The 27373-nt window shown below is 42.4% G+C and overlaps 2 protein-coding genes across 2 annotated transcripts; one reads left to right on the plus strand and one right to left on the minus strand.

Annotated features, from left to right (window-relative positions):
- Positions 1 to 350: 350 nt before the first annotated feature.
- On the plus strand, positions 351 to 20586 carry usp22 (ubiquitin specific peptidase 22). The gene is made up of 13 exons (XM_061094645.1): positions 351 to 797; positions 6841 to 6973; positions 10098 to 10211; positions 10789 to 10890; positions 12511 to 12677; positions 12766 to 12913; positions 13597 to 13699; positions 15230 to 15388; positions 17166 to 17292; positions 17578 to 17669; positions 17910 to 17972; positions 18546 to 18695; positions 19336 to 20586. The coding sequence occupies exons 1-13, from the start codon at positions 678 to 680 to the stop codon at positions 19376 to 19378; spliced, it is 1521 nt and encodes a 506-aa protein (XP_060950628.1). The 5' UTR covers positions 351 to 677; the 3' UTR covers positions 19379 to 20586.
- Positions 20587 to 22064: 1478 nt separating this feature from the next.
- LOC133027599 (tumor necrosis factor receptor superfamily member 13B) lies at positions 22065 to 25398 on the minus strand. Its single transcript, XM_061094646.1, has 4 exons — positions 25284 to 25398; positions 24291 to 24407; positions 22716 to 22994; positions 22065 to 22580 (listed from the first exon to the last, which is right to left on the minus strand). Exons 1-4 carry the CDS (start codon positions 25396 to 25398, stop codon positions 22306 to 22308), a joined length of 786 nt encoding a protein of 261 aa, XP_060950629.1. The 3' UTR covers positions 22065 to 22305.
- Between the last annotated feature and the right edge of the window lie 1975 nt (positions 25399 to 27373).

Below are 27373 nucleotides of genomic sequence, written 5' to 3' on the forward strand. Positions count from 1 at the left end.
CGTGGGTTTCATGGCTTTTGTGAAAAAAACACTCATCCAGCTTGGTCTTTGATGTGGATTTGAATTTCCATCCACTCTGATCGTCACATTGAGCCACTATGGGTTGATAGTGAAGCTGATTTGCAATTCAGCCAATCAGCGTCCTCGTAGGGGCGGATGTGGTTCGCAGGGGGCACAACAACCAATCACGACGCCGCACACGCTTCACAGAGGCGGGACTTAATCGCTTAATTAAAGTTGGCACACGCCAATCACCCGCAGCTCTCTACCCTGATTGGCCCGCGGTTATGAATGAGGTGGGTCCTGACGCCACTCGCTACTGTTGAAATTCCAATGCTAACCAACTTTAGCCAGGCTGCTAATATGTAATTCAGCGGAGAGACACGCGTACGACGCTGCTGTGGATTGAAACGCACACATAAAAGTTGGTTTCCAGCGGAGGGACACTGTCAAATCCGTCTTCATGTCCACTGCTGCGAGTGTCTCCGTCCCCCCGGCCGGGACATGTCCGGTTAGCCACAGCGCGGCTATCGGCGGATAACGAGCCCTGGCAGGCGAGCCAGCCCGAGCCAGCCCCGGTCGGACCGCTGGCTCTGCGGCGAGGGTCCGGGTTCGAACTGCAGCGGTTTCCCCCCGGAGGAGCGGCGGCGGCGACCCCGGATGCTGTGACGACTACCATGAGTCCCGCGGGCTGCCCCCATGTCGGCAGCTTCAAGGTGGACAACTGGAAGCAGAACCTGAGGGTCATTTATCAGTGCTTCGTGTGGAGCGGCTCGGCGGAGACGAGGAGACGCAAGGTAACAAGTGACAGGCGGAAACGAGTGATTAGAGGGGGGGGGACACTGACTCGTGTGTGGGAGTGGGAGCGTGTGAGTGGGGGGGAGAGGGAGGGAGAGGACACTTCCCCGCCCTTCCAAAAACAACACACACCAGACAGACGCTACTGATGTTTGCCCCCCGCCATGCACTCGTACATGTGTGGAGTTGTTAGCATGTTCTCCAGTTAGCCCCACACAGCTGTGGACCGCATCGTGATGTGACGTGCATTTGTTTTGCCGCTGCAGTGGCTCCACTTCCTCCTCTGGCTCCACCGCTCCTCCACGCTGCCGTTTCCTCTCTTGTTTTCTGGAGCAAGATCAGGATCAGGCAGTCGTGAATGCTTTTCGCCACATCCTAATCTAAATAGATGCTGCCGAGCAATGTTGATGATGCGTTTGCACTGCGTTAAGTCAATGCAAACTGTCAATAAGGGAGAGCTGACCAGTTTCTGTTGCCCCTTTAGGACTTTTTCCCCCCAGCAATAACACTGAGCCCTTGTCAGGCTCAGTAGACATCATGGGGACCAAAGCCTAGTTCTAATAAAGGCAAAAACGCCATTTCAGAGGTCCGGATGAAAGTTGGGGGTAGGATGTAAATTGTGGTTCAGTTAAGGTTAGACAAGAATTGGTCATGTGTGTCTAACCACTAGACATCCTCTCTTTAATGAGGATGCACTGTGTCTGTACATGTGTTCTTTGTATTAAAACCACATTTTTAGTTGATAGAATCCATAAAACACAGTAGATATCTTCACTATTTGCATGCTTGCTGCATCTGCATGCACTCTGCACCCCTGTGTGCTCTGGGATGACCCTGCGTCCCCCTGTCATGTGCAAGGGATCAGTGGGAGCTGGTCCTCCAAAGGGTTTGTACACTGGAGTTTGAATGTTGCAAATATTTGCAGGGTCTCCTCCCTGAACCCTGAAGAGCAGACAAAACTGGCTGGAGGGCTCTCTGGTGCCTGCTGCGTACTACCTCCCTGTGGCGCCACATTTTGTATTGATCCTGGCTCAGTTTTCAATTCCGAGAGCAGCATGTCTCTCACAGGAAAACCCTTACTCCAGAGGAGACCTGATCTGAGCAGTGGGATAACAGATCCCTTCAGAGTTCGATGTGCAGGAGGGAAACTGATGTTTTCTATCAGTTTCATGTGCTATATTTTTAGTTTAACCTCAATTCTGTATTCGTATAGATATTTAATCATACATGTTTAGTGTCGGGATGCCATCAATTTGAAAAGATATTCCAGGTTCCGACAGACCACCCACTCTGGTTGTGTGTATGTGGCTTCAGAGGAGAAAAAAAGAAAATTATAGTTTCCACATAAACTGTAACCGGTTTCCTCCATAATTTTCACACAAATCACTCAATTCTCCCATCATTTACTCTCTTCTTAGTTTTTACTGTTATTGCTAGCATCTGCCCCATAGATGGTCACAAACAACTCTCAGACATCGAATACTAAGCATCCATTCACCTTGAGAATTCACAGGCTGCACTGGCGGCAGAGTCGCTCGCTGAAGTGTCTTGTCACATCTGGGTGACAGGTGCACTGGTAGTTATCAGGCCATCACGAAATTAATTTCAAAAAGTCCAGTGAAGACTGACTCCTGTCAGCGTTGTACCACTGCTGGTGCTCCCTCTGCTCAGCACAGCAGAACAAAATGGAATCCTAGCTAAAGAGGTCAAATGGGTTATAAAACCAGAGCTGGTGGCAGAAAAAAAAAGACACTGTTTTCTGTTACCAGCCTCTCAAATGTGAGGATTTACGTTTTCTTGCCAAATGATAGAAGGTCACATACAGGTTTGTACTGTTGGTTTGAAAAAACAAGTAATATTAATATATAATTCCGGTCTCTGGAATTATAATGAGCACTTTCTCTTTCTTTGTGACATTTTACCAAACAATGAATTGAAAAAATGATTGAGATTAGAATAGGGGAATATTGCCTATATTTTATATCAGTTTAGTCCTTCACACTATTATAATTCATATTGAAAATGTAAAATATGATTGTCAAACAGTCAAGTACAATAGAACTTCTAGTTCTATCCTACAGTATATGTTACAGTGCAAATATAATCAGTCTCAAATGCAATAGTGTATAGGAATTTTTTATTTTTTTAAACTCTTGATGTAAACTTTTAAGCTTTCCTGCTAGAAATGAAAACTATTGGTGCTGGTACTCATCTGAAATACATGAGCTACAAGAGGAAGTAGATCAAACATTTGCATATCCGTTGGGAGAAATGATCAGAGGAGATAACGGTTCTGAAGTTTTCGGAATAAAAACCATACCACACGATATGCATGTCAGTGAAGCCTTTAGCCAATTAGGGCAGAGTTCTGTCGTCACAGAGGTTCTTCCCATTCGCTGCAGCCAGAGGAAAGAGGCTGCTGCTCCTGCCTCGTGAAACGAGCCACTTTACTCCCACTAGGTTTTAATGTCATGTGACATTGTGATGCTCTGCAGCACAGGCAAAAGTCATAAATATTTCTCACCAACATGCATCATGTTAAGTCAACACTGAGCAGAGTTGCCTTGTGTCTAATGATCCAATTAGCCAATGGTGACAGTGACGAAACCGCTATTCTACCCCCACCTACACAAGTTAAATCAAGACACTCGCTAGTTTCAGCCTTAGTTAGTTTATGTTGTGTTTCTATTTTTCTTTTCAGCAGAATCGGGCTCGACGCTTCAGGGTTTAGCGCCACACCAAATCCAGTCGGAACATTTTAGTCTGTTTAGCTGATTACAGCTGCACTGCATTTGCTTTGCATTTACTGGTGAGTTTAAGCTATAGTAGGAGCCTATAATACATTGCCTGTGAATGGACTGGCCATGCCTCACTCGGAAGACATGAGATCCAATTGGCTGACCACCCACCGGTTCTCACTCCACTGAGAAGTCTGAGGAGAAAATTAAAAATGACATAATAGTACTCAAAACCAAAATATATTGACTTGACCTCCTGTTCTATAAAGCCTCATTATTTTTGACTAGTTTCTGAATCGGAGGGCAATAAATGGATACATTTACACAGAGGGGCCAATTATCTAACATTCATGCACAATTCTATCCTTGAAAAGAGATGTGGCAATACGCCACCACCAACCACCCCAAAGTAGATTCTCAACCTCGGTTACACTTCACTGCCAGTGAAGCATCTGTGAACGCCCATGCTGCTTTGTTTGAAATTGAAGAAATGCATGAAAGCGCTGCACACAACAAAGAGGAAGAGGGATTTGTAAAAAAAAAAACTAAAAAACTGCTTTGTGATAATGCTTTACCCCTTCACAAGCATTTAAAACAGTTATACCCTCATATATACCTTTTTACTGTGCATACCTAGCAAATTTGACCATGATAATACTTTAGGGGCCTTATGCAGACTGTTGCTGTCATGGCAGTAATGGCTGTTAATATGTGTTCATAGACGGGGAGACATGATTTCCTATATGAACGTCCTCAGGGACTAGGAAAGTACATGTGAACTGTTAGTCTGGCAGGTCTAAGAATGAGTTTGCATGGAGATTGTTATATATTGATGCCTTTTCATAATTCATGTGCTGTATAAGCACTTATGCAGGGTTAGGTGTGTGTGACTGGAATAAGAATCTGTGTTTCTTCGTTTTTTTTCATCCATCTTTATGCTGTATTGAGTAGTGTGATTTAAGGTTTTCTGCCTAAGGGGTTTTAAGGTGGCTGTTAGTCAGCTTTTAGGAGGGGGTTGTCATTAATCTGGTTTAAGGAAATGTTTTTCAAAATATGTTTATTTCCTTCCTTGTTCTCTTCCAAGAGGAGAAAACTGATGTGACTTTCCTAACTGCTGGTTTCACATGAAGCTATAGGTTGGGGTGATTAGCTAATTATCTTACCTCAAAGACTGGAAACTGAGGGAAACAGCTGGCCAGGGGTGTTATTATTATTTGGTTTGTGAATGGATTAAACCAATATATTATAGTATTATGTAAATGTAGAGATGCTAGGAGGCACAGTTAGACACCTATTTAATAAACATGACAGTTTTTGAGAGTGGTATCAAACATGTCACTGAAATAAACTAAGCTTTAGTCCCTGATTGCTAAAGTTCAAAATTCTTACAACTTTTTAAATGTCTTTTAAATTAGAACGTAACTGTAATTATATTATAATATTAACCGATGAAGACTGAATCAGTAACTACTTGATCAATACGTAACTCTTAAATATTGAAGGTTTTTTTTTTTTTTAATCTTAGGTAGTTACAGCTTCACAGTTGTGTCAATTTGCTGCTCCCAAATAATAGTTTAACAAGGAAAATAAGCAGCATATTACCCAAATATAAAAATAATTGATTCCACTGTTCATAAATGTGATGCATCACATGCAATTGTGCTCTCCACATTCAAACCATTGTAATTGCATATTTTCATGGGACATTGCTTGCACTGTCACAAGGCCGTGTGGCAGAATAGAATTTTTGGCATCCACAGCCTTTCAAAGAGATTTTGATGTTGTTAATTCCAGTGCGTGTCTTACAGTAAAGGATTTTGTACCGTTTGCATGTGTTTCGGTCAGAAGGGGTAGATTGGTGTTAACTTCAAGACAATGCAAGTGAAACAACCCCTCAGTTCTCACTCCTTTGACTCCAGACAGACGAGTCGTCTCACATGTTGCAACTTATTTTCATTCTTTCTTTTATCTATTTCAGTCTACATGTTTGTATCCTTTTGTAGGTGACTATGAAGTGGAACATATTTGGTCAGCATCTGAAATCTGACTTTGAAACCAACCTTGTGCATTGGCATCATTAGCATCAACGTTATAAACATCATCTTCTCTTTGATTTGTGTCCTTTTGCCTTTGTCTCTTCTTTGCCCTCGCACCTTCCTCCATCTTCTTTCTTCTTCCCACTGTCTTTTCTCATTACTCCTGCACTTTTCTCCCAGGCATTGCTCATTTCTTCTCGCCTCCTCATATTCATGCTGGCTCATTGGCGTGCCAGCTTCTAATCTGCATGCTTTTGAACTGTTGCCTTCTATACTCTCCATCCACAGTTACCACCCCCCTCATCTTTCCAACACGACTATCAAACAGAATGTATGTGATTCATTAATATCCATACCCTACATAAATCAGGATTGCCATGGGATCTCCAGCCATTACAGCAAACAAATAGGAAGAGCCAAGTGCGAGACAAATTGCCACATAAACCTGAATATTCTTAGGTTTCTAGACCTCTGTTCATTCACTTACATCCAAATACACACCACTCTTTCCCATACTTAGTCAATTGTCCCCATTAGATTGCTTACTAGTTGCTTATTGAGATTGAGATTCTGTGCAAAGCATCAGAGGCTGAACAAAAAGCTCAGTGGAATGTTTTTTGCTTGATAAATAATTTATAAGTGGAAGTAAAAAATTGTGTAATGGCTGGTTTGGTCCAGTAAATGCTTACATATCACATAATGGAGAAGCAGTAGCTTCTGATGTACCGTAATTGAAACAATTAAAAATTAAAATACACGAAATGTTACCAGCACAACCTTCGGAAATCTCAGATGCTGTCACACGGATGTGATGTACGTACATGTACTTCCTGTAGTTGGACAGCCATTGAATGAAAGACAAATGATAATGAGTCTGTAAACTTGCATCAGTTCTTGTTTGTGGTCGGTTATTGGAACCGGAGCACCCTGAAAACTTCAGCATGAAATGTTATTCCACAAGTTGAGGGGGAAATGTCTACAAACATGAATTTACTCATGAGGCAGCAATAAGATTTTTTGAGCGGCAATACTGCACCTTCATGCCGCCCATCTCCAACATTAATGATACATGTTGTTCCTCAATTTTAAATTCTGCCTGGTTTTTAATATATCTTGAATATTAGTTTTTAAGCAGATGCATTTCCTGAAGTCAGCCAGATGTAACCAGAGATACTGATGTTGCTGATGTGTCTGTAAGTGCAATAACCAAGGCTTCTTTCTCTTTGTCCGTCTCCTTTCTCCCCCCCCCCCCCCCCCCCCCCATCCAGGCCAAGTCATGTGTCTGCCACATGTGCGGCGCCCACCTGAACAGACTCCACTCCTGCCTCTACTGCGTCTTCTTCGCCTGCTTTGCCAAAAAACACATCCACGAGCATGCCAAGAGCAAAAGGCATAACCTAGGTATTACACACACACACCCAAGCAAACACATTAAGATACGCACTGTATAATTGTTTTTTGACTAAATATCTCTTCTTGTTATTTTCTTAATGCCCCAAAATCCAGTTCCTTTGTTCTTCCACTGCACCCATTCTCACTACCCATATATCTAGTGTCTCTATATGACATTGAAGCAGGTGTGTTTTGGGGGTTCTGTGTGCACAAGGGTGTCACACTGGCCCATCCACACCTGCAATTAGCCCCATTTGCTTAAATGAGTTGGTGCTTGCCTCCTAAGCAGACACACTGACAGTACAAACATCCGACACACAAATACACAAACCTCTCTACACTCTGCTGTCAGTAATGCTGCTTCTCTCAAAACAGGTTGCTAAAGGGGCTAATTATAAAGTTGAGTGGCTAATGAAGATGTAGCCTGGTGCGACTGCATGAAACAGTGACAGTTCATAAACACCAGAGTGTCTGTGTGTCTGTCTTTGTGTGTCCACATTTCATATCAATTCAAAGTTAGTTTTATATTGGACATTAACCCACCTGATGTGTGACACCTTGTGTGCGCAAGGAGAGGAGCTGAAGCTGGAATACAGGAAAGCTAAGCACAAGCGTAGGGTGTTTGATTAAGAGCATTACAAGAAAGACCACCCTTTTGAATAAAGATAGGGGGAAAAGACATATATTGAATCATTTAGAAACAATCTGGAGTGGCAGAGAATGCAATTACGCAACCTTGTGCAACAACATTGCAGCACAGACAGAAAGGTATTTGAACGTCACCTGTGGGTTGCCCTTGTGTAACCCAGGCAAGGCAATATATGCATTGCTGAACCTACTAGTGAATACTGAGGTCTGTTGTGATGGCACATTCAAATTAAGGACATTCATGCATAGTATAATCTACTTTACTGGGTTGACCTCCCTTGTTTACAAGGTGTTTTGTAAACTCAGTTTAAAAAAAAGTGCTATATAAATAAAGTTTATTATTATAACCAGGCTCCTCCAAAATCCTTCCAAATATAAGGTGTAGTCCATGTGTTTTATGAAGTGGAAAAACGAATGGTCTCTCCTATTCTGAAAGGATTATTACTCTAAAATGTGTATAAAACATTACACAAAAGTAAGTTCAGTGAAAATCTGTTTTTCAGAGACGCACTCACTTTTTTTTACCACAGCTCACAGAGAGGTTGCTTTGTTTGCTGCGTGTTCACAGTGAGAAATGGCAAAGTCATATTTGAACTCTACTCTACGTATTAAATATATTCATCAGAGACACAGTCTTTCTGGATCCAGATTCAAACAAAGACGTGGGTGTTTGCAGAACACCAAGAAGAGCTGGCTGTTCTACCCAATCCCTGCTACTCCCACAGGGACACACAGGATGTAATAATCAAAACATTGCTCAAAAGAACACTGAAATATCGCAGAGGAAATAGCTGAATATTACCTGAAGTCACTCATTAAAGGCAACTGCTGGAAATGGCATGTTTCTTTCTGTGACTTTGTTGTGAAATAAAAGGGAAAATGTCTATGATGAGCTTCTAAAACATTTTCTGTGGTCCTTGCCAAAAACACTACGCCAGCCAATCATTTGATTTGTTCCAAATGAAATTGGTCGTGTTTATTACAGTCCTGTGAGGGCCACAGACAACACAATTTCCCTTTTTTTAGACAACTTTATTTATTGATGACTTTCAGGACGTGAAGAGGATCTGAATTAAGGGAAAAAGTGTTTCAGACACAAATTACCAACCCCACCATTAACCGATGGTGTTTTGATGATGGCGCCCAAAATCTTTGATTGTATTGAGATCTAGTGAATGTACAGCATCTGATTCCATAATTTTTAAAGCCAACCCAATTTATTGCCAGGGCTCTAATGAAAATGCCCAACTGAATTTTGGTTCAAAAGACTTTTCGCCACATAATAGAAACAGGTTGTTGACTAAAGTGCATCAGACTGCAGTCTCTGGAGGAGAACTGTGCTGCAGCAGAGACACTCAGGATTGTCCATGACAAAAGCTGGGTTTGGCAGATGTTGGGAACCTGCTGATTTGTTTTCACGAAGGCTCCTTTTACTCTGCATTATCACTCAGCTCAGGAAGACCCCCTCTGGTGTGTGTGTGTGTGTGTGTGTGTGTGTGTGTGTTTTTCACGGATTGTAATTGTGACTTTAATTAGGTTAGCTGCTGATTCATATGTTGCAAAAAAGCAGTTAGAAACTGTCTAATAAGGAGGGAGAGAAACTATAACGTTAAATAAGGAACAGATCTCAGTAGACTGGTGAGGAGGTAATTAAGTCAGCTTCAACAAACCCTGTGAAATTAGCCTCCATTAAACCCCGGCCCCTCCTCTTCTCCTCCTCCTCCATTTTTTTGCCGTTCCATCTCTTCAATCCTTTTCATGCATTTTAATTCATTTTCACTCCCATTACTATTATTCTGTTTGCAGCCTCGTACTGGGATTTATCTCTCCATCTCTGTCCACAATTTCTCTTCTTTTACCGTCCTCTTGTTCCCATGGTTACCTGATGACCCTTTCGATATTCAGAATTGTAGCAGGATTTCATCTAATTCCACTTGTATCGTTACTTTTCTTGCAGTTACTGCAGATCCCGTACTGTACTTTAATTCCTTTCCCCCTGACTTGCCTCCATCCTATCATCCCTCCTTTTCCCCACCCATAGCTGCAGTGGATGCCAGGAGAGGCCTGCAGGCAGGTTGTCATGGCAACAGCAAACAGGTAGCTGCAGGGCACAGAGCAGGTGAAATGAAGGAAGGAGTGGAAGGGACAGTTTTTGGTGAAGATTTAAGAGAGTTTATGAGGGTGAGAGATTGCAGCTCCCTCCTCCACCTCACCTTTTGACTTCCCCGATGCTCTCTACATCTCTCGCTGTGTCTCACTGTCGTCCACTGTGTTAACAGATTGCGGATAAGTCGGCAGATAAACCCCTGCTACCTGGCACCGCAGAACCATGGCAACGTGGTCTAAATAAAAAGAGATGAAGCAGTTCACACGGCTTGTAGCTGCGCACAGCCCCATTATTACCCAACGACAATCAAATAAAACTGTGTCCCTGCATTGAAATAACACAGCTTTTTGTTTTCCCTCTCATTCTCTGTCCTTCCAGCTATTGACCTGCTGTATGGAGGAATTTACTGTTTTATGTGCCAAGACTACATTTATGACAAAGACATGGAACAGATTGCCAAAGAGGAGCAAAGGAAAGCTTGGAAAATGCAAGGTATGACGGTATCAAACACACAGAGCCGTGCTCGTGTATCACGACGAGAGATATTTAAAGTGTTAAAAATTACACCCAAGCATAGAATTTCAAGTTCTTTGCTAAAAGATGCACATACAGTATTTAGATATAAAGATATTCTCACTTAACTATGGTCCCACACAGTCGCTAAGCACTCAACACACTGAACTGAACAGATGTTTCCTGCAATTAAACAAGGATAAAAGAGAATTAAATGTGTTTTGAGCCACAGAAAAGCAACAGAAGTCTTTTATACATTAAATCCATGAGACCAAGAAACTGTAGCTATGTGAAGTAAGTCTCTCGCAACAGGATCTGGTCACACAAGAGACAAAGAACATGAATTTCGAGTCCAACACAACTTTCAAATGTCATCAAATATGTTTGTACAGCACTGTATTTGTTTTTAAGTCTACTTTTTAGAGACTGTTATAACATTTCACCCTTGTATAGTGTCAGCACATTAAATTGTTTGGCTGTTAAATGGTTGTGTACAAATAAACTTGCCTCTCCAACGCTCAAAAATGTCATGATGCAAACGTGTCTTTCTTTTCAGGCATAGGGGAGAAGTACTCATCGTGGGAGCCCACCAAGAGGGAGCTGGAGCTGCTCCGCCACAACCCCAAGAGGAGGAGAATCACCTCCAACTGTACTATCGGTACTTTCTTTCTCGCCTTCTGTGACTCATCCTCTCTCTCCCTACCTCACTCGCACATACACACAAAGCTTATTTAGTTTTGAGTTGCTGTTTGTCAATTTGGGATGCTCTCAGACTTGCACTGAACTCCAGATAATCCCCTGAAATCCGGAGGGGTTATATGTGAGAACGCAAAGTAGTCTCAGAAGAAACTCTGGACATTCTATGAGATCCCCCTAGTAAATACTCTGGAGAATGGGAGAATACAGCAAAATTCTGTCCTTACAGTGAGCAAGTTGGTGTGTTAATGCCAAGGACAAAAAACTGAAACAAACAAATAGAATACAGTTACCTGAGGATGAAAAAGAGGTGCCATGCACGTTGAAAACATTATTGGTGCAAGTACTGTGGTTGGAGCTCACCTCCTCCTCTCCCTCCCTCTGCTGGAGACTTACTGAGCTATTATACACTCACTGGCCACTTCATTACGTACACCTCACAGTCAGAACCAATCCAACTCAGCAGCTCTGCCATGACTCCTACTTTTTCAAAGCTTACACATGTAGGAACGAGGTCATGAATTTAAGCGGCAGAAATGTTCTTTGTCGGGTGGCTGGGCTCAGCCTTAGAGATAAGGTGAGGAGTTCAGACACCCGGGGGGAGCTTGGAGTAGAACTGCTGCCCCTTCACGTTGGAAGGTGAAAGTCGAGGTGGTTCGGGTATGTTGCCAAAGTGACTCTTATGCGCCTACTGTTAGAGGTTTACCGCGCGTGCCCAACTAGGGGGACACCACGGTGTAGATAATGAAGTCACTGGAAGGATTGCATATGCCATCTGGCCTGGGAACACCCTGGCATCCCCCAGGAAGAGCCAGAAAAGCATGGCTAGGGAGAGGGACGTCTGGGATGTCCTATTTACCCAGCTAAGTGGAAGACAATGGAGGGACATGATGTTCAGTTTTTATTCAAAGTGATAGTGGGGGATTTACTGGACTGCATTGAAAGGTGGTTCTAATATTTTGTCCACCTCATTTCCAAAAACAAGAAGCCCAAAATATTATCGTCATGTTGAATTATAGATTAGTTATGTACAGCCCGGGGTAATGGATGGACAGTGAGAGGTGTTTTTTATTGTGTTTCGAGAAAAACAGTAGCACATGTTTGTAGCAGCAGGGAATCTTGAAAGGAGGCAGTGTGTGGGAGAGAGAAGCGCTGACATACCTTTAACACCTTGTAGTAGCCTACAGTGATCTGATCGAGCACCATTAACATCCCACGCACCGTCTTGGGTGTGGGGACATCCCAGGCCAGGGTGCTCATCTCATCTGTGAAGACACTACCTACCTCCTGTGTGAACGTGTTGTTTAGTCTGCTGTAATCTTACAAGGGTTTCCCTGCATGCAGTTCAACGTTGCCCCAGGGACGTGTGTGTGTGTCTGTGTCTCGTTGGCAGCACTGCAGCCTACTTTCTCCAATGCAACAGCCAAAGAAAAATTATCTGGCTGTTTTGGAGCAATTTCTCTCTGTCCCTGTTTCTTTATTCCTCCCTGCCTCGTCACCCCATTCTTTCCATTCATCTATTCTTTGTCGCCCACTGTTATTTCACTATTCATCAAATTTTTCTCCTTCGCTCCATTCTCAGGCCTCCGCGGTCTGATAAACCTGGGCAACACGTGCTTCATGAACTGCATTGTCCAGGCGCTGACGCACACTCCCCTATTACGTGACTTCTTCCTGTCTGACCGACACAAATGCGAGATGCAGAGCAACTCCTGCTTGGTGTGTGAGATGTCGCAGCTCTTCCAGGAGGTACCGTTTTCATTTATTTTGTTTGTATGTTTTCAAATAAAATCAAAAGAGATAAGAGATGTGGTAGACCCCCACATGTCCTCTGTAGTTCTACTCAGGCCATCGCTCTCCTCACATCCCGTTCCGCCTCCTCCACCTGGTGTGGACTCACGCCCGGCACCTGGCTGGTTACGAGCAGCAAGATGCCCACGAGTTCCTCATTGCGGCGCTGGACGTCCTGCACAGACACTGCAAAGGTCAAATGGACAGACACACACAGGCCACATCCACACTACTGCATTTTTGTTTGAAACGCATCAACTCTGCTTCAGATAAACCTGACATCCAGGGTTTTTGAGTTGCTAAAGCAGAGAACTTTGGAAACCCTGCTGGCACAGTTATAGTTTGAAAAATCTGGCGTTGCTTTTTAGGACAAGCAGAAACTGAGATGATTAGAAACTATAATGAAGACAAACATGATCTGTGTTTTCAGATGTCTTAATATGGACGGGGATTCAAACTGATACGGAGCCAAAACGCTTGTGTGGACAGAGTTTTAAGTTTTGGTTTAAAATCCTCTTTTCAAATAGAAAAACAGTATGGATGTAGCCACAGACAGTTTGATTTAACATTTATAGTGTAAACGCAGCTGGAAAATAAAATGGGAAAATGTTGCAAGAAAAAATACGGACTTTGTGTGCAAAGAGCTTTAGATGAGAAGATGTGAAAGAATTGAGGGGAGGAAAAGCAGGGAGGATGCAGAGGAGGAGAGCTCGAGTAAGTGATGAGTGGAGAAGAGAGGATGAGGGAGGGAGAGATGAAGCGACACTGACTCTCTTACATCTCTGTGCCTCTCTGTAGTTTATAAGCAGAGAGGGAAACTGTGAAGTCACACAACACTGCTTTTAGTGACTGTGTGTTTGTGTGTGTGTGTGTGCAGATGATAACGGAAAGAAAGCCAACAACCCAAACCACTGTAACTGCATCATCGACCAAATCTTCACAGGGGGCCTGCAGTCTGACGTCACCTGTCAAGTCTGCCAGTAAGTGTTTGTGTGTCTGCGTGTGTGCTCTCAGGAGACAATATGAACAAATTTGAAGAGTAATAGAGAGGATGTGTTGTGTTAAGTGCTGCTGCTACAATGATCCTGTCTCGACCAAACGGCAGTTAAAAAATGACACTTCAATTGCTACTCGCTGTCAGGACGCTTTAATCTCTCTCTCTTTGAGGTGACCCTCCTGCCTCTACTCCACCGTTCACACATTGCACCATCAATCATAAACACACACACAAACACACACACACATGCAGTGCACTGCCACACTGCAGCAACAAGAAGACCCTTTAATGGCTTACAGTCTCTAAAGCTAATCTCTAGTTCCACCTGGTGGCCAGAGAGACCAGTGGAGCTTAATGATTTGATACGCATTTTTTCATGCACACCCTCAGGGAGCCAGGTTTACTAAGAAAATATAAATCCTCTTGAAAAATGTGCAGCTGCAATGTTGCATGTATACGTCTTATGCTTTACCAAGAGCCGGTGGTTAGGCTGGTAGTACTTGGACTGCCCCTCCAGATGCAGAACCTCCAGATGTGGTGCCAATACAGATTTATTTTACAATATAAAGGTCTATCCATCAATAATCAACACTGCTTATTCTGTAAGGGAAGAGGAAGCTTTTATTTTTGTACAAATTAATTATCTTAATAGGAAGCAAATGACTCTGATTCTCTTTATAAGAACTTAGCTTTTACGGCGGCTTTGTGTCCCAATTCTAATTTGTCCTAATGCTTGGACTTCAAATCAGAGGTGAAGGTTTTCCAGCAAAAAAAAATGTAATTGGTCTTTTACAAATTGTATGACCTTTTGAAAGTTTGGATACTGATACCAGAATCGGAAACGCCTCCAATGTAGAGAGAGAGCGACTCCTACCAAACATTTAACTGGAAACATAACTAGAAGATTTCACATTAGCTTTTCCAGTGTGACAGTGAGTTTAGTGTTGGCATCAAGAAGATGCTGCGTTTTAAGCTCCAAGCCGTGTATCTGCCTTCATGTGTCAGTGCTGTGACGGACTGGACACCTGCACAGGCTGAACACCACCCCCGCTCCAAACCTGCTCCAATCCTTTGCAACCCTGCATAAAAGATTGGTCTCTTCCAAGGTTTTCTCAGGTCAAAAACGCTATTAGCTGGTATCCTTTGTGGAAAATCGTCAACTGGCGGTGCTCAGCTGCAGAGTGCACCCCTGAATGGTGTTCAACAGCAGAGTAATCTTCACAGCCCAGATGAACAAGCTTAGCTGGCAACATAAGCAATGCAAGGGTCTAAGCCAGCAGCTAAATTGATGCCAGAATGAATTTTCTGCCCCCTTCTTTTGTCTCCGTCTAATTTAAATGCCTGACATAATAAAGGAATACTACAAATCACAGTGTGTGTGAGTGTCCTATCAAATGGGTAACACATGGTACACAGAAACTCCTAAATCTATATTTGAGATGCACTGTACAGCATTTTCCTTCTCTCTCACACACTCATCATCTTCTCTGTCTCTCTGTCCTCCTCTTCTTAGTGGTGTTTCAACAACCATCGACCCGTTCTGGGACATCAGCCTGGACCTGCCGGGATCCTCCACGCCGTTCTGGCCCCTCAGCCCCGGGGGAGACGGATCGGCCCTCAACGGAGAGAGTCACCCCACCGGAGCCACAACGCTGACAGATTGTCTCCGCAGGTAACTGACCAAGCGAAAAGAAAGATTGTCATGGAATATTCAGCACGTAGTCACATACAGCATGGGTTTCAAGAACGCAAATGCCAACCTCAGCTGGGAGAAGGTTGCTGAGGTGGGATGAGAATCTATAAAAAATACATTTAAACATTCTAGTTTTCAAACCAACGTCTGTTCTGTGGCTGCATTAAATAAAGTACAAGGCGGAAAATGAAATGCAAGCCTGCAAACTTGACTGTTAATATCGAAGCACATATTAAAAAAAATCACCCTGAACTCCATCTATATTATAATCTTAAATGCAGTTTTCTTAGATCTATGTTTCAAGGATATGTATTTATTGTTTTTAGAGTTTTCTAGCTCAGTCAGCAGGTAGAGCACTGGGATCGGTGCTGAACCAGGGTAAACAGTGTGGTAATCTGGGATTATACATACATAATGTCCTTTGGCTGCCTGTGCCTCTGGTGTTCAGGGTCTGTGAATATAAAACCTGTCTCACATAGAGCCATTCAACCCTTTTTGGGAGTTCATGAATTTACTTTACTTTTGGCCACTAGTGTGATAAGATGTAACAAAAGCATTAGCACTCCGCATCTTACATTCTGCCTCTACATGCTTCACCATGTGTGAAAGGCAAACTCCAGAGAAAGTCCTGACCCAATTCTCTGGACAGTCACTGATGGCCACGTCTGAAAACATTTATAAATAATAGGTATAATGTAGAAACTAATCTGACATATCATTTAAACTCAAGACAAATATCTGTATGTGCACAGTTACGTTGAGGAACATTATCAGGTTTAATTCCACTTTAGAGGAATACAGACTGTTCGATATGTGAGCTCTGAGAAATTGAGAATGAGGTTAAAACTTTTTTTTACAATGTCCCGTTTTCTTTGTGTTTGTTTTGATGGATTAAGAAAGACTTAATATGTGCTTTAGGAAGGGAAGTTTTTGTTCCAGCAGATTTATCCCTTGGTTTAATATGACTTAAGTCATCTTAGTTTAATATCTCATTTACAAAAGACATTTTTGTGCAGGTAGGCATGTTTCACAGTAGGGGGCAGGCTACGACTGTCTGTGACAGTGATAGGCAGGTGTTTCACTTTGAAGAGTGAGAAAAAGCTGTGGTCCGTGCCGGCTGCTTCCTCAACAACCTTTATGCTTTACCAGTCCTGCCACAAAGTCATCAAAGTTTGCTGTTTTCTACACCATACTGTTGCAGTCCGAGTGGTGTAACACGCACCAGGATTTTCATGTAATTTTGTGTTTTCGCTCTCTGTTTTGCAAAAAACACCAAAAATATCAGAAGGATGCCTGCCCTGTTTGGACAGGTCGGGTATAAGAACGACAGTCGAGCACAATCAATTCATTTTACCCACACTACCATGTCCCACCTGTCCATCTGGTAGTTCGTCTGAGCAGGTATTATGATTGTCTCCCCTTCATGGCGTAGCTGCTGCATCTGCTCTGGTCTTACCTCACATACTATGTGTCAAATTCACTTTTCTAGCTCCATCATGGCATTAACCATCAGAGCATTTATTTCCTAAACAGACACAAACTCAGGAACAACACCAATCTGAAATCACTTCCCTCAGTCATCACACTTAACCCTCCGAGAGCAGGGAGCAACATAAACAGATACACTTCCCTGAAACTAAATCCTGTTCATCCCCAATTCACTGGAGCAGGACACCAGCTGGTTGCAGCGGCATCGATAAAAAACACTCACACAGCACACATGCACGTGCACTTAATCCTGTCCCCTCTCCTCTAGGTTCACCAGACCAGAGCACCTGGGCAGCAGCGCTAAGATCAAGTGCAGTGGTTGCCATAGTTACCAGGAATCCACTAAGCAGCTGACCATGAAGAAGCTGCCCATTGTGGCCTGCTTTCACCTCAAAGTAAGTGTGTGTGTGTGTATATTCATTTTTGTTACCTCATTAGGATCTTAGGATCCAGCATATACACCGACCTTGTCAGGACCGGTAGACCTCAGGTCCTAATGAGGCAAAATTTTATTTCTACGGTCCTGGTTTAGGTTAGAAATAAGGTTTTGGTTATAGGCTGTACCCAATGAATGGAAGCCAATGCAAAGACCATATGAGAATAGCAGCGCAATCCTGTTTGTGTGAGATTGATTGGTTGTTTATCAGCAGAGCTGTAACACTTGCATGTGTGGTTTCCAGAGGTTTGAGCATTCAGCCAAACTGCGGCGGAAGATCACAACGTACGTCTCCTTCCCACTGGAGCTGGACATGACGCCCTTCATGGCCTCCAGGTGAGCACAGTCCAAATGGAGATTGGAAGCTCTCAAATTAAAACTGCAAAAAATAAGAAAATCAAGTATGTTGTTTATAAACTTTGAAAAAAAATCTGAAAGCAATGGAAGAGAGACCTGTGTTGAAGAAGTAATGGCTAATAATAACGTTTCAGTTGTTCAGGCATAGGCCCAATTGTCAAGTTTTAAAATGTCCAACGCTGTGACTCTCACCTGTTGCTTGTGTTGTGTGTGATTCAGTAAAGAGAGCAGAATGAATGGGCAGTACCAGCAGGCCATGGACCCCTTCAACAACGACAACAAGTAAGACAAACAATCTCAACAAAACAGGACTCCTTTGGTTTCCCAGGCTGCTTCATCCTGCCTTAGTGCCCACCTGTGTACTTAGCCACCATTTTCTGTCTGAGCCAGGAGAAAATGTGCAAAGTCCGACCTGAACCCAACGGGTGTCCTGGTTTTTTTGTCCGGACCCCGACCTGTGCCAGATGTTTTCCATGATTATTGCCAAGTGCCGGCGTAAAAAGTCCAGGAGCCGAAATTACCGAACCTGATCTCCAACTTTAATATGTCAAATACCTGCTCTGTGACAAAAATTTAATTTATTTAGCTGGAGAGAATATACAATATATATACAAACTAGTTGTTCTATAGTGGATCAAATGCTGATTGTGAATTTGTAGTCAAACATCTAACCTGTTCCGCATCTGCATTTGAAATCCTTGGACTTCTACTGCTATTATTTGTGTTCCAGCTGTTCCTTCCTTACTTTGAAAGAACTGCAGAGACACTGATGTAAATCTTCACAGTCTGTTTTGTAAAAGAATGTATATCTTCTGTTTCATGAACCCTTTTCTCTTTCTTCTTCTTCTGTGTTAGGTATAGTCTGTTTGCTGTGGTTAACCACCAGGGGACACTAGAGAGTGGCCATTACACCACCTTCATCCGGCAGCACAAGGACCAGTGGTTCAAATGTGACGATGCGATCATCACCAAGGCCAGCATCAAGGATGTGCTAGACAGTGAAGGGTGAGCATTGACGATGCCGCCTCACGGTCTGAAACATAGTCTCTATGTAAAGATGGACAACATGGCTGCTCCAAAAAAGTGAAGCCATGTCAACTTGATCGCCCCCTTGTGGCTGGCTGTAGTAGAGGTCATAAACCTTTCCTCTTCCATGTACTCTTTAACCAAATTTCTCAAAGATGGTATCTGTCATATTAAAAACTTCTGATGTATGTTAGGGTTAGGGTTAGTTTAGGGTTGTTTCAGTGTCAGTGGGCAGGTCATCAGCAAGTTAACTTGCTGTTTTCAAAACGAGTCTGATTTAGGGGTATGACACACCACCTGCAAAAGTGTGATTGTTGCTTTTTCTGTGTAGATCTCAACATGAGCCGAATGTCGATCTCAAGTGTCTCAATCTTTGTTTATGTATAAAGAAAGACTGGTCTGAGTCAAACATTATAGAGAGGAGCACCCTACAATCATCAGTCCGAGTTCAGAGTTGTGCCCTCTATTGGAATCCTGCGGTAACGCGTAGTACAAGTCCGTGGATCGCAACGTTTGCGTCACAGCCGGTTGCCTTCACGCGTGTGTAGTTAAACAGCAGGTTTACCACGGGCCCTCAGTGTTTTTGCAATCTGATACTTTGCTGCTTCTATTTCCGTAGGTACCTCTTGTTTTACCACAAACAGTTCCTGGAGTATGAATAGTCCCCGGCATCAGCGCAGCCGGCAGGAGGAACTGAGGGAGGACGCAAGGGGAGTTGGATAGGAACAGGTAACACAGTGACAAGAGAGGCAAAGGAAGCAGAAACACAAGCCTACCTGAATCATTCTGACACGGAACCACACGTAGAACATACGAGTCACGTTCCTCTGTGACATTTAAGACCAAGATGCCAGAACCAAACAAAATACGCTGAAGGGATTTGTGCGTACCTGCAAACATTTTTCACCGGATTTCAGGAGACTAAGAAGGAAACGCTGACAAGGAATTCACTACAAGATCAGTCGGCCCGTTTGCAGAAAAAAGACAAAAGGGCAAAAAGGTTCTTTTCAACCTTATTCTATCTGGGGAAGGTTTACATGATCACAAATGCTGTTTTCACCAAGGTCCGGCTTCATGCTCGCACAGCTGCATATATAACAAGAAACGGAGTGTCGGGCTCTGCTTTAGCTAAGTGATTTAATTTAAATTCTTGGGTGTGTTAGACAAACACTTTTCTAAAGCACTCACCTACACACACTCCTCCAAATGACCAAATATTTCAAAGAAGGAAGTTTGATTATGCATTTTTGTTCCAAATGCAAAGAGGGGGGGTGCAGGGGCGTCGCTTGACAAATTATGTTACAAAAAATTGTACAGATTCTGTTCATCACTCATGACTTTGTAGTTGTCTAGGAAATGTTCTGTGAAACAAAGGATCTGTCATGTTCTGCCTTGCTGCTTCCAACAGTCACAGGGGAAATGGATAACACAGTGAAGAATATATTTTTATACATAGTTTCGTTTACGGTTTTGCATTCTGTCCCTAAACTCTCACATCGTGCGTGTTGCATTGTGCTGTCAAATATGTTTTGTTTTTTTTTAACGCAAAAGCAAAGAGGCATGAACACACTGCTACAGCGGCTTTCTTTCTGCTTTATTTGCTTAAGGTGGCTTTTGGGTTCAAATTTTGTGCGACATCTCCACGATAATGATGTGTTCAATGTCTGTCTTCCTGATGCCGTTTCAGGTAAACGGTAAAAAAAAAAAAACGAGTTGAACGAGGAAAGTGTTTTTTTTTCTAGTACAGGTGTGTATAAAGGGTCGGAAGCTCGATCTTGCAGTATTAACCGTCGGCCGCATGTCGCTCTAATTCGGTGTGTTTGTATATATGTGTGTGCGTGCGTGTTTGTGTGTGTGTATGTGCCCAAGAAAGGGGAGGGGGGGGGGGCTCGTTGTATGTGTTTGTATAAAATATTACCGCTTATAAAGAAGAAGAAGAAAAATAACCCAATGCGTATGTGTTCCTGTTTGTATGCACGTGTGTTGTGCACGTGCGTATGTACCGTGTGTCCGTGTACTGAATCAGTACTTGCATTCAGCATGCCGTCTGAGCCGGGTATCACAGTTTGATAGGATCTTTTTCCACATGTTGATGATGTATGTAAAAGTATCTGTGTACAGTTTGTATGTAAGAGACAAATGGTGAAACCTCAAGTCAATTAGTTCCTTAATATCGCTGGATCCAGCCACAGGGGGTCGTGATAGGAAAAGGAAAGCGTCATTCCTCACACACACATGTAACTGCTGCAAGAACTGGACACAGTGATTGAAAGACACTCAAATAAAGAAATATCTATATCTGTAGACTCCTTTTGTGTTGCTTTTTTATTCATCATAATGATACATACATTTATTTATCATAATGATACATATTGTTCTTTTTATATTACACTTACACACAATATTCTGTGCCTATAATACAGACAGTGTCTGCTACGAAGTCCCAATAAGAACTTAAACAATATTGACTTTGGCGCCTCCTAGTGGTGGCAACAATAAGAACACTTGACAGTTTATTGGGGTTTTTCTTCGTTCATGTGGCAGATTGTTCCCCAACACTGAGTCACTATACTATAACCACGAGTTCTCCTTTGTTGAGATGAACACATTGTGTCATCTGCCCATTCTTTACTTACTAACATACAGTTTTACTCAATTTGTTCTGTGTCCTTTTACTTGTTTCAACGAAGAAAACACGAGTGTCATGAACGTGCTTTTCTGAAATTGTGATTACAGTCAGTTGGCAATCAGATGTTGCTTGGCTCTGTGAAATGTTCATTTAATTGTAACTGTAATATCACTTCAGTCATTATAAGTCTGAACGATCCAAAGAAGTGTTTTCACACTGCAAACAAACCAAACCAGGGCTCAGTTGGATCTGGATTGAGACCTTCTCTTTTTATTGAACTAAACTTTGGCCCATGGGACTGGACCGTGGTCCGAGGCTCCTTTCACTCCTGGTATTGTTGTTAAGACTATGCCGAGAAGTCCGAAGGTCTGGACCAAACAAGGAAGTTGTTAAAGCTCCCTGAGGCCTTTTAACTAATCTACACTTCAGCATTACTCTTGAACTTGCTGGGCCTGATCCTGAAAATTTAAGCTGCACCTGACTATCAGTTTCACAGTGTCACAGGAAATCCTACCTGCTCACTATAGTTTCATAGTGTGTGAGCAGACGTTCAGGGAGAGGAGCGAGAATGAAAGACGCCCCATTCTCTCGAATTCTACTCAGTCTACTGTCAAACTAATTTAGAGGCTACTATTTTAACGGGGGAAAGAATTTATAGTGTTTCTTTGAGACCATATTTTAATTTAAAATTGACAAAAATCCAGTATTCCACTGCAAATATTCTCACACTGTATATATTCTGTTGTTACACTTTATAAATGTGTCTTTATTCCAATTATATCTGACATTTCCCTGCAATTCTAAGTATTGCATATTTATTTGCAATTACTCGTCTATTTTTGGCCTATCTCTTGCTAACTCTAATCCCCACTGTGAAGATTCAGTAAGACAAATACTGATGAACATCTCCGGTGCGTTGGGGACGTTGTTATCCGTTCCGTTTTTTTCCTGCGAGACACTTTAATTTGAAGGGGAGCAAAGGAACCTTATCTCACTGCTGTCCCCTCCTGGTCCGTGGAGGCTCTGCTCAGTCCAGAGAGGCCTGCCCTCCATGGTCTGGGCCACTGGGAGGCCGGCCTGCTGGTTGAAGGAGAGCGGTGGTCCCAGTGGCCTGTCATTGCTTTGGCCTAGAGCTTTCAGGTCCGGGAAACAGTGGATGCACACGCACGTCTCTGTCGGGATGGAGTCATCTGACTGCTCACGGTTCGGGGGGCAGCCGGAACTCTTTACAAAATCTGCAGACAGACATGGGATCAAATGAGAAACACATGCCAAGAAAATCTATTCAGAGGTGGAGGAGGTTTGAAATAAATGATCATTATTTGTTCTTTCATTTGAAGGGTGTTTGAATTCCTCCACACTACACTAACCTTTGGAAGTGTGCTCCAGCTGCCCACCTCGCATGCCATTCCTTTCACCCGGCTGCACGACCGGCTTCTGTTTGGCCTCCTTGGGTCTCGGCTTGGAGCTTTTGGCCCTGGACCTCCTCAGTAAGACCGCCAGGGCCAAAGACAAGCTAGAGAACAGCAGCACCATGCACAGGGCCAGCAGAGAGTAGAGCAGGAGCGTGGAGTCCTCCAGGGCCATCGGCACTGAGGCCTCTCTGGAGTTCGGTAGGAGCATTTTCCTGGTAACAGGAGGTGATGTAGCTGCGGGGGGGAGATAATGATGGATCTTAGTTGTATGAGTCATAGTAAAAAACACCTTCAATCATAATCCTGATCATGATAAACTGCCTTTGTTTAGCACCTGTCATAAGAAATGCAGTTTGAAGTGTTTTCCATGCAACACAGATCGAAATAAATGCAATGGTAATGTAATTGATATAAGAAGTTATTTTAAGAAACACACGAACATGTTAAAATGACATTTAAAAGAAAAAGAAATAAACATTTTTAAAAATGCATAAGAATAGATATGAAAAAAGATTATTTAAAAGATATGAGCACAGGAGTTCAGGCAAGTTAGGAGGAGAACCTTGTAGTCAAAGAGTGCAGTAATCTAGTCGGCGTGAAATGAAGGCATGAATCAGCTTTTCAGCATCTGTCTGATTTATAAAGACAGACGGATTTATGGACAAACTATTGCCCTGTTGTGGAAAAATTCAGAAAAATTTAGACGAACGATTTTGACTGAGGGATAAACGTTGAACCTTCTGGGTCTAGTTCTGTTCAGGCGCCAAAAGTACTGTCAACACCGTGAGTGTTAGTCCATGCAACAAAGGCTCCTGACCAAATGATCCCAGGGTCAGGTCTCGAGGGCATCGCACCACTGCATTCTTCACTGACGTACATTCAACTAAAGGTATTAAGCATCCTCTTGTTTTCTAACTGCTGACTTTCCACAAAAGGCATTGAAGTTGGTGTTCATTTCTCCTGTGACCGGAGTTCCTTCTTTGCCAGTAACCTCTTGAAGCAGAGGTTACTGGCAAAGAAGTAAACTCAACGCCTTCATCAAAACAGAGCAGTAACGGGAAAAGAAAGGTCATGATTGAAAGTCTAAGATTATTTAAAAGATATGAGCACAGGAGTTCAGGCAAGTGAGGAGGAGAATTCTAATAGTTAATCCTGTGTGTAACAGGCAGCTAGAACTGGACTAACGTGTTCTCTCCTCTTGGTTCTGGTTTACAGAGTTCTGAATCAGGATCTCTGTTGTTTTCTTTGAGAGGTCTGTAAAAAGTGCAGTACAGTAATCTAGTCGCACGAAATTAAAGCATGAATCAGCTTTTCAGCATCTGTCTGGTTTATAAATGGACGAACTATTGCCATTTTGAGGAAATAGAAGGCATTGAAGTCGGTGTTCATTTCTCCTGAGACCGGAGTTCCTTCTTTGCCAGTAATCTGTTGATGCAGCTAAAGTCAACGCCTTCATCAGAACAGAGCGGTAACAGGAAAAGAAAGGTCATGATTAAAAGTCGAATCCAGAGCAGCAGGGTCACTACTCACTGTGGCAGTGCTGGGAGCATTCTGCTGGATGTTTGCCACAAACCTCAGCGCACCTCATGCACGTCTTCAGCAGCACATCATAGTAGTGACCGGGCAGCCGCTTGCAATGTGTAGACTCTGATGCAGGAAGACATGTGAAATCAAACCCGTGCATTTCCATAGACTCGATTCACCTCTGCCAAGGAGGTCATATCATGTTTGTCTGTCAAAAACTATAGAACAAAGCCTTGTGCTCATTCGAGTTCTCTTTTTCTATAACTGTAGGAAGAAATGCAAATATTCAGCTGAGAATAATCCCTTAAAAGTATATTACCTATGATAAATGTGGATATATAACTAATTTTAAGCACTTTTGATGGAACTTGTAATGAGTAATTCTTTCAAGATATAAAACAGTGAAGGAAACAACAGTCCCCATATGAAACCACATGTAAATCATCAAGATACAGCCATTTGTCTCAAGGGTAAAAAAACAAAACAATCCTTTGTCACAATCTTAAAGAAAGTGAACATTTTTTTCAATCTTTTTCTGGATCTGCACCTGAATTGAGTTTGTTTTGTCTCGGCCCGCGTTCTATACTTCCACCAAGTCATGGAAATCCATGAGTTTTTGCATATTCCTGCTGTCAAATAACTGAATTGCATTCGTCCTCCTCAAACGTAGCCTCTGCTCCAACTGTTGTAATCTTGGTATCCTCCTTTAGACACAAACAATTCAATAAGAAAAGGCTGGAGTGAACAGTTTTCTTATTTTTTAATAATTTACCCGAAGTTTGATTGAAACTCCATTTAGCTTTATCTGATGAACCTCATCAGAAGGAGGACCAGGCGATGCAGTAAGAAGGAGCAGGGTGACCGGAGATCAACAGAAACAACGAGTCAGCGCTTCAGTGATCAATGTCTCTTTGACCTTTGAACCTCGCAGCCGTGCGTTCAGACGATACACAGCTCATCCCTCTGACCTCATGTCTGCGTGTGCGTGTGTGTACTCACCACAAAAACTGATGCACCTGCTGATGGCATACGGTTTCTGGCAGACCAAACGACAGCTCATGCATTTTTTCACCAATTGGTCCCAGTTCTGACCCTCAGGGCAGCTTCCACCCATCAGCCCGGATAACTCTCACTCTGAAGAACACAAGCACGACAACACACAGACACACAGGAAGGTTACGAGAGGAGGAAGTATGGAAATATGTCAAAGATATAGTCTCCTTTATGCACATGTAGCTTTAAGTAACCAATGAACAAAATAGGTGGGATAATACGGTTCAATATATAATACTGAGAACTGTCATTATGAAATAAATAATCCTATGTAAATAATCCCAGAGCCTGACAACAGATACTAGGAAGAAAATAAATCTGGTTCTGATTTAGACATAAATATGAATTTAAAAGAGTCTAGATGTTGGGATTAAATCCTAATGTCAAACAAATGTAATTGGGGCTTTCAATTGACATTTGTTAACCATAAACTTAACTATTAATTAATATTAATTTCAAGAAAAGGCAAATATAAAATATATTGAATTTAGCTTAAGAAAATAAACTTAACTTTTTTACTTCAAATTCAAACATGAATGGATAGTTTATTCTGTAAAACAAATACACAAAAAAACATATACACAGACACAGAATTGCTGTGAATGGCCCCTGTCATGTGTTTTCATCGGTCAGGCTGCAGCACAGTGTAAATATGGAGCTTCAGTATTTTAGACCCGACGGGCGTCTTTGGTTGTTTTGTCTCTGGCTGCTGCAGCTGGCCTGTTCCTCAGCTGAGTCCACATGGAGGCTGAGGGAACATGTGAGGCCCAGTTGTTGTTGTAAAGTTCACTTTTCTTGAGACTCAGTGTTGTGATCATTGTGGAGGATGTAGTTTGTTGTGTTGTTGGAATGTGTTGCCGTAGACAGAGGTGTTTCTGGGTTGTGTTAATGAGCCTCACTGTTGCGAACGGGCTGAGAAACTGATTAAACTCTAACCTTTAGCTAGTTCCACCTAATAAACTAGTACTTCACATACTGCAAGGTACTACACTAACTCCAGGTCTGCCATACTATATTAATCTACTTCAATGTACCATGCAACAGTATACTACATTATACTGTACTTGAAGAAATATTCTGTAGTACGAAAAGACTGGTGTTTTGTATTACATTATATCAGATTATACTGTTTAGTAGAGTACAGGCCAGACTATAGTATACTGCATTACATATACTTAAAATAATTATTGTATAGATGTAGTAGGACTATAGTTGGCTGTTGTATAGAATAATATACTGTATTATGTTGTACTTGTAACAATTAATATGTAGTAGGATTATAGACCAATAATTTCTCATATATTACACTATACCATGCTAGACTATAATGTATTGTATTAGAAGAATTATCAGGTAGTAGGCATATAGAATGCTGATGTATCGTATAAAGCACTATATCAGATTATATGACACTGTACTGTACTATCCTGTAGTATATTGTGCTCGTGTAGTAGAGATATAGTTCACCATAGTATAATGCATTGTACATATCATACTTCATTGCTATAATGTGCTTGAAGAATCATTGTGTTGTTGGGTTTTTTGTTTTTTACACTAAATACAGTATATATTTTGTAATACTATAATAAAGCACATCATAATACAATATAGTAAAGTATACTGTACTATACTACACTTTGACCTACGATATATTAAACTTTAAAACTTTGTAGCAAGGAGGGTTACTTCCGATGTGCCGGTGTTTTTGATTTCAGTGACTGGATATTGGTGTAATTGAGATATCAACAGCTATTGAACCAGTTAAACACAGTTATATACTGAGGGCCCAGACCGACTCACCGTGGTTTATTAAAACTTCTTGTGGAGCAAACAAATTTGCACAAACACACTTCCTTCACTGCAACTCATGAACTTCCATCCTTTCAGAAACCAGGCCTTCGCTGGTAGCTGCTGTCCTCTTCGCTCCGGCGAACACTGAGTCAGCGGAGCGTGAAAGACACCCAGATCAAAAACTCCTCCGCCCTTCCCTCCCTTCTCAAACACGACAAATTACAAGGCTGATTTACTCTTGGGTA

This window comes from Limanda limanda, chromosome 21 (assembly GCF_963576545.1).
Source record: "Limanda limanda chromosome 21, fLimLim1.1, whole genome shotgun sequence".
NCBI lineage: Eukaryota > Metazoa > Chordata > Actinopteri > Pleuronectiformes > Pleuronectidae > Limanda > Limanda limanda.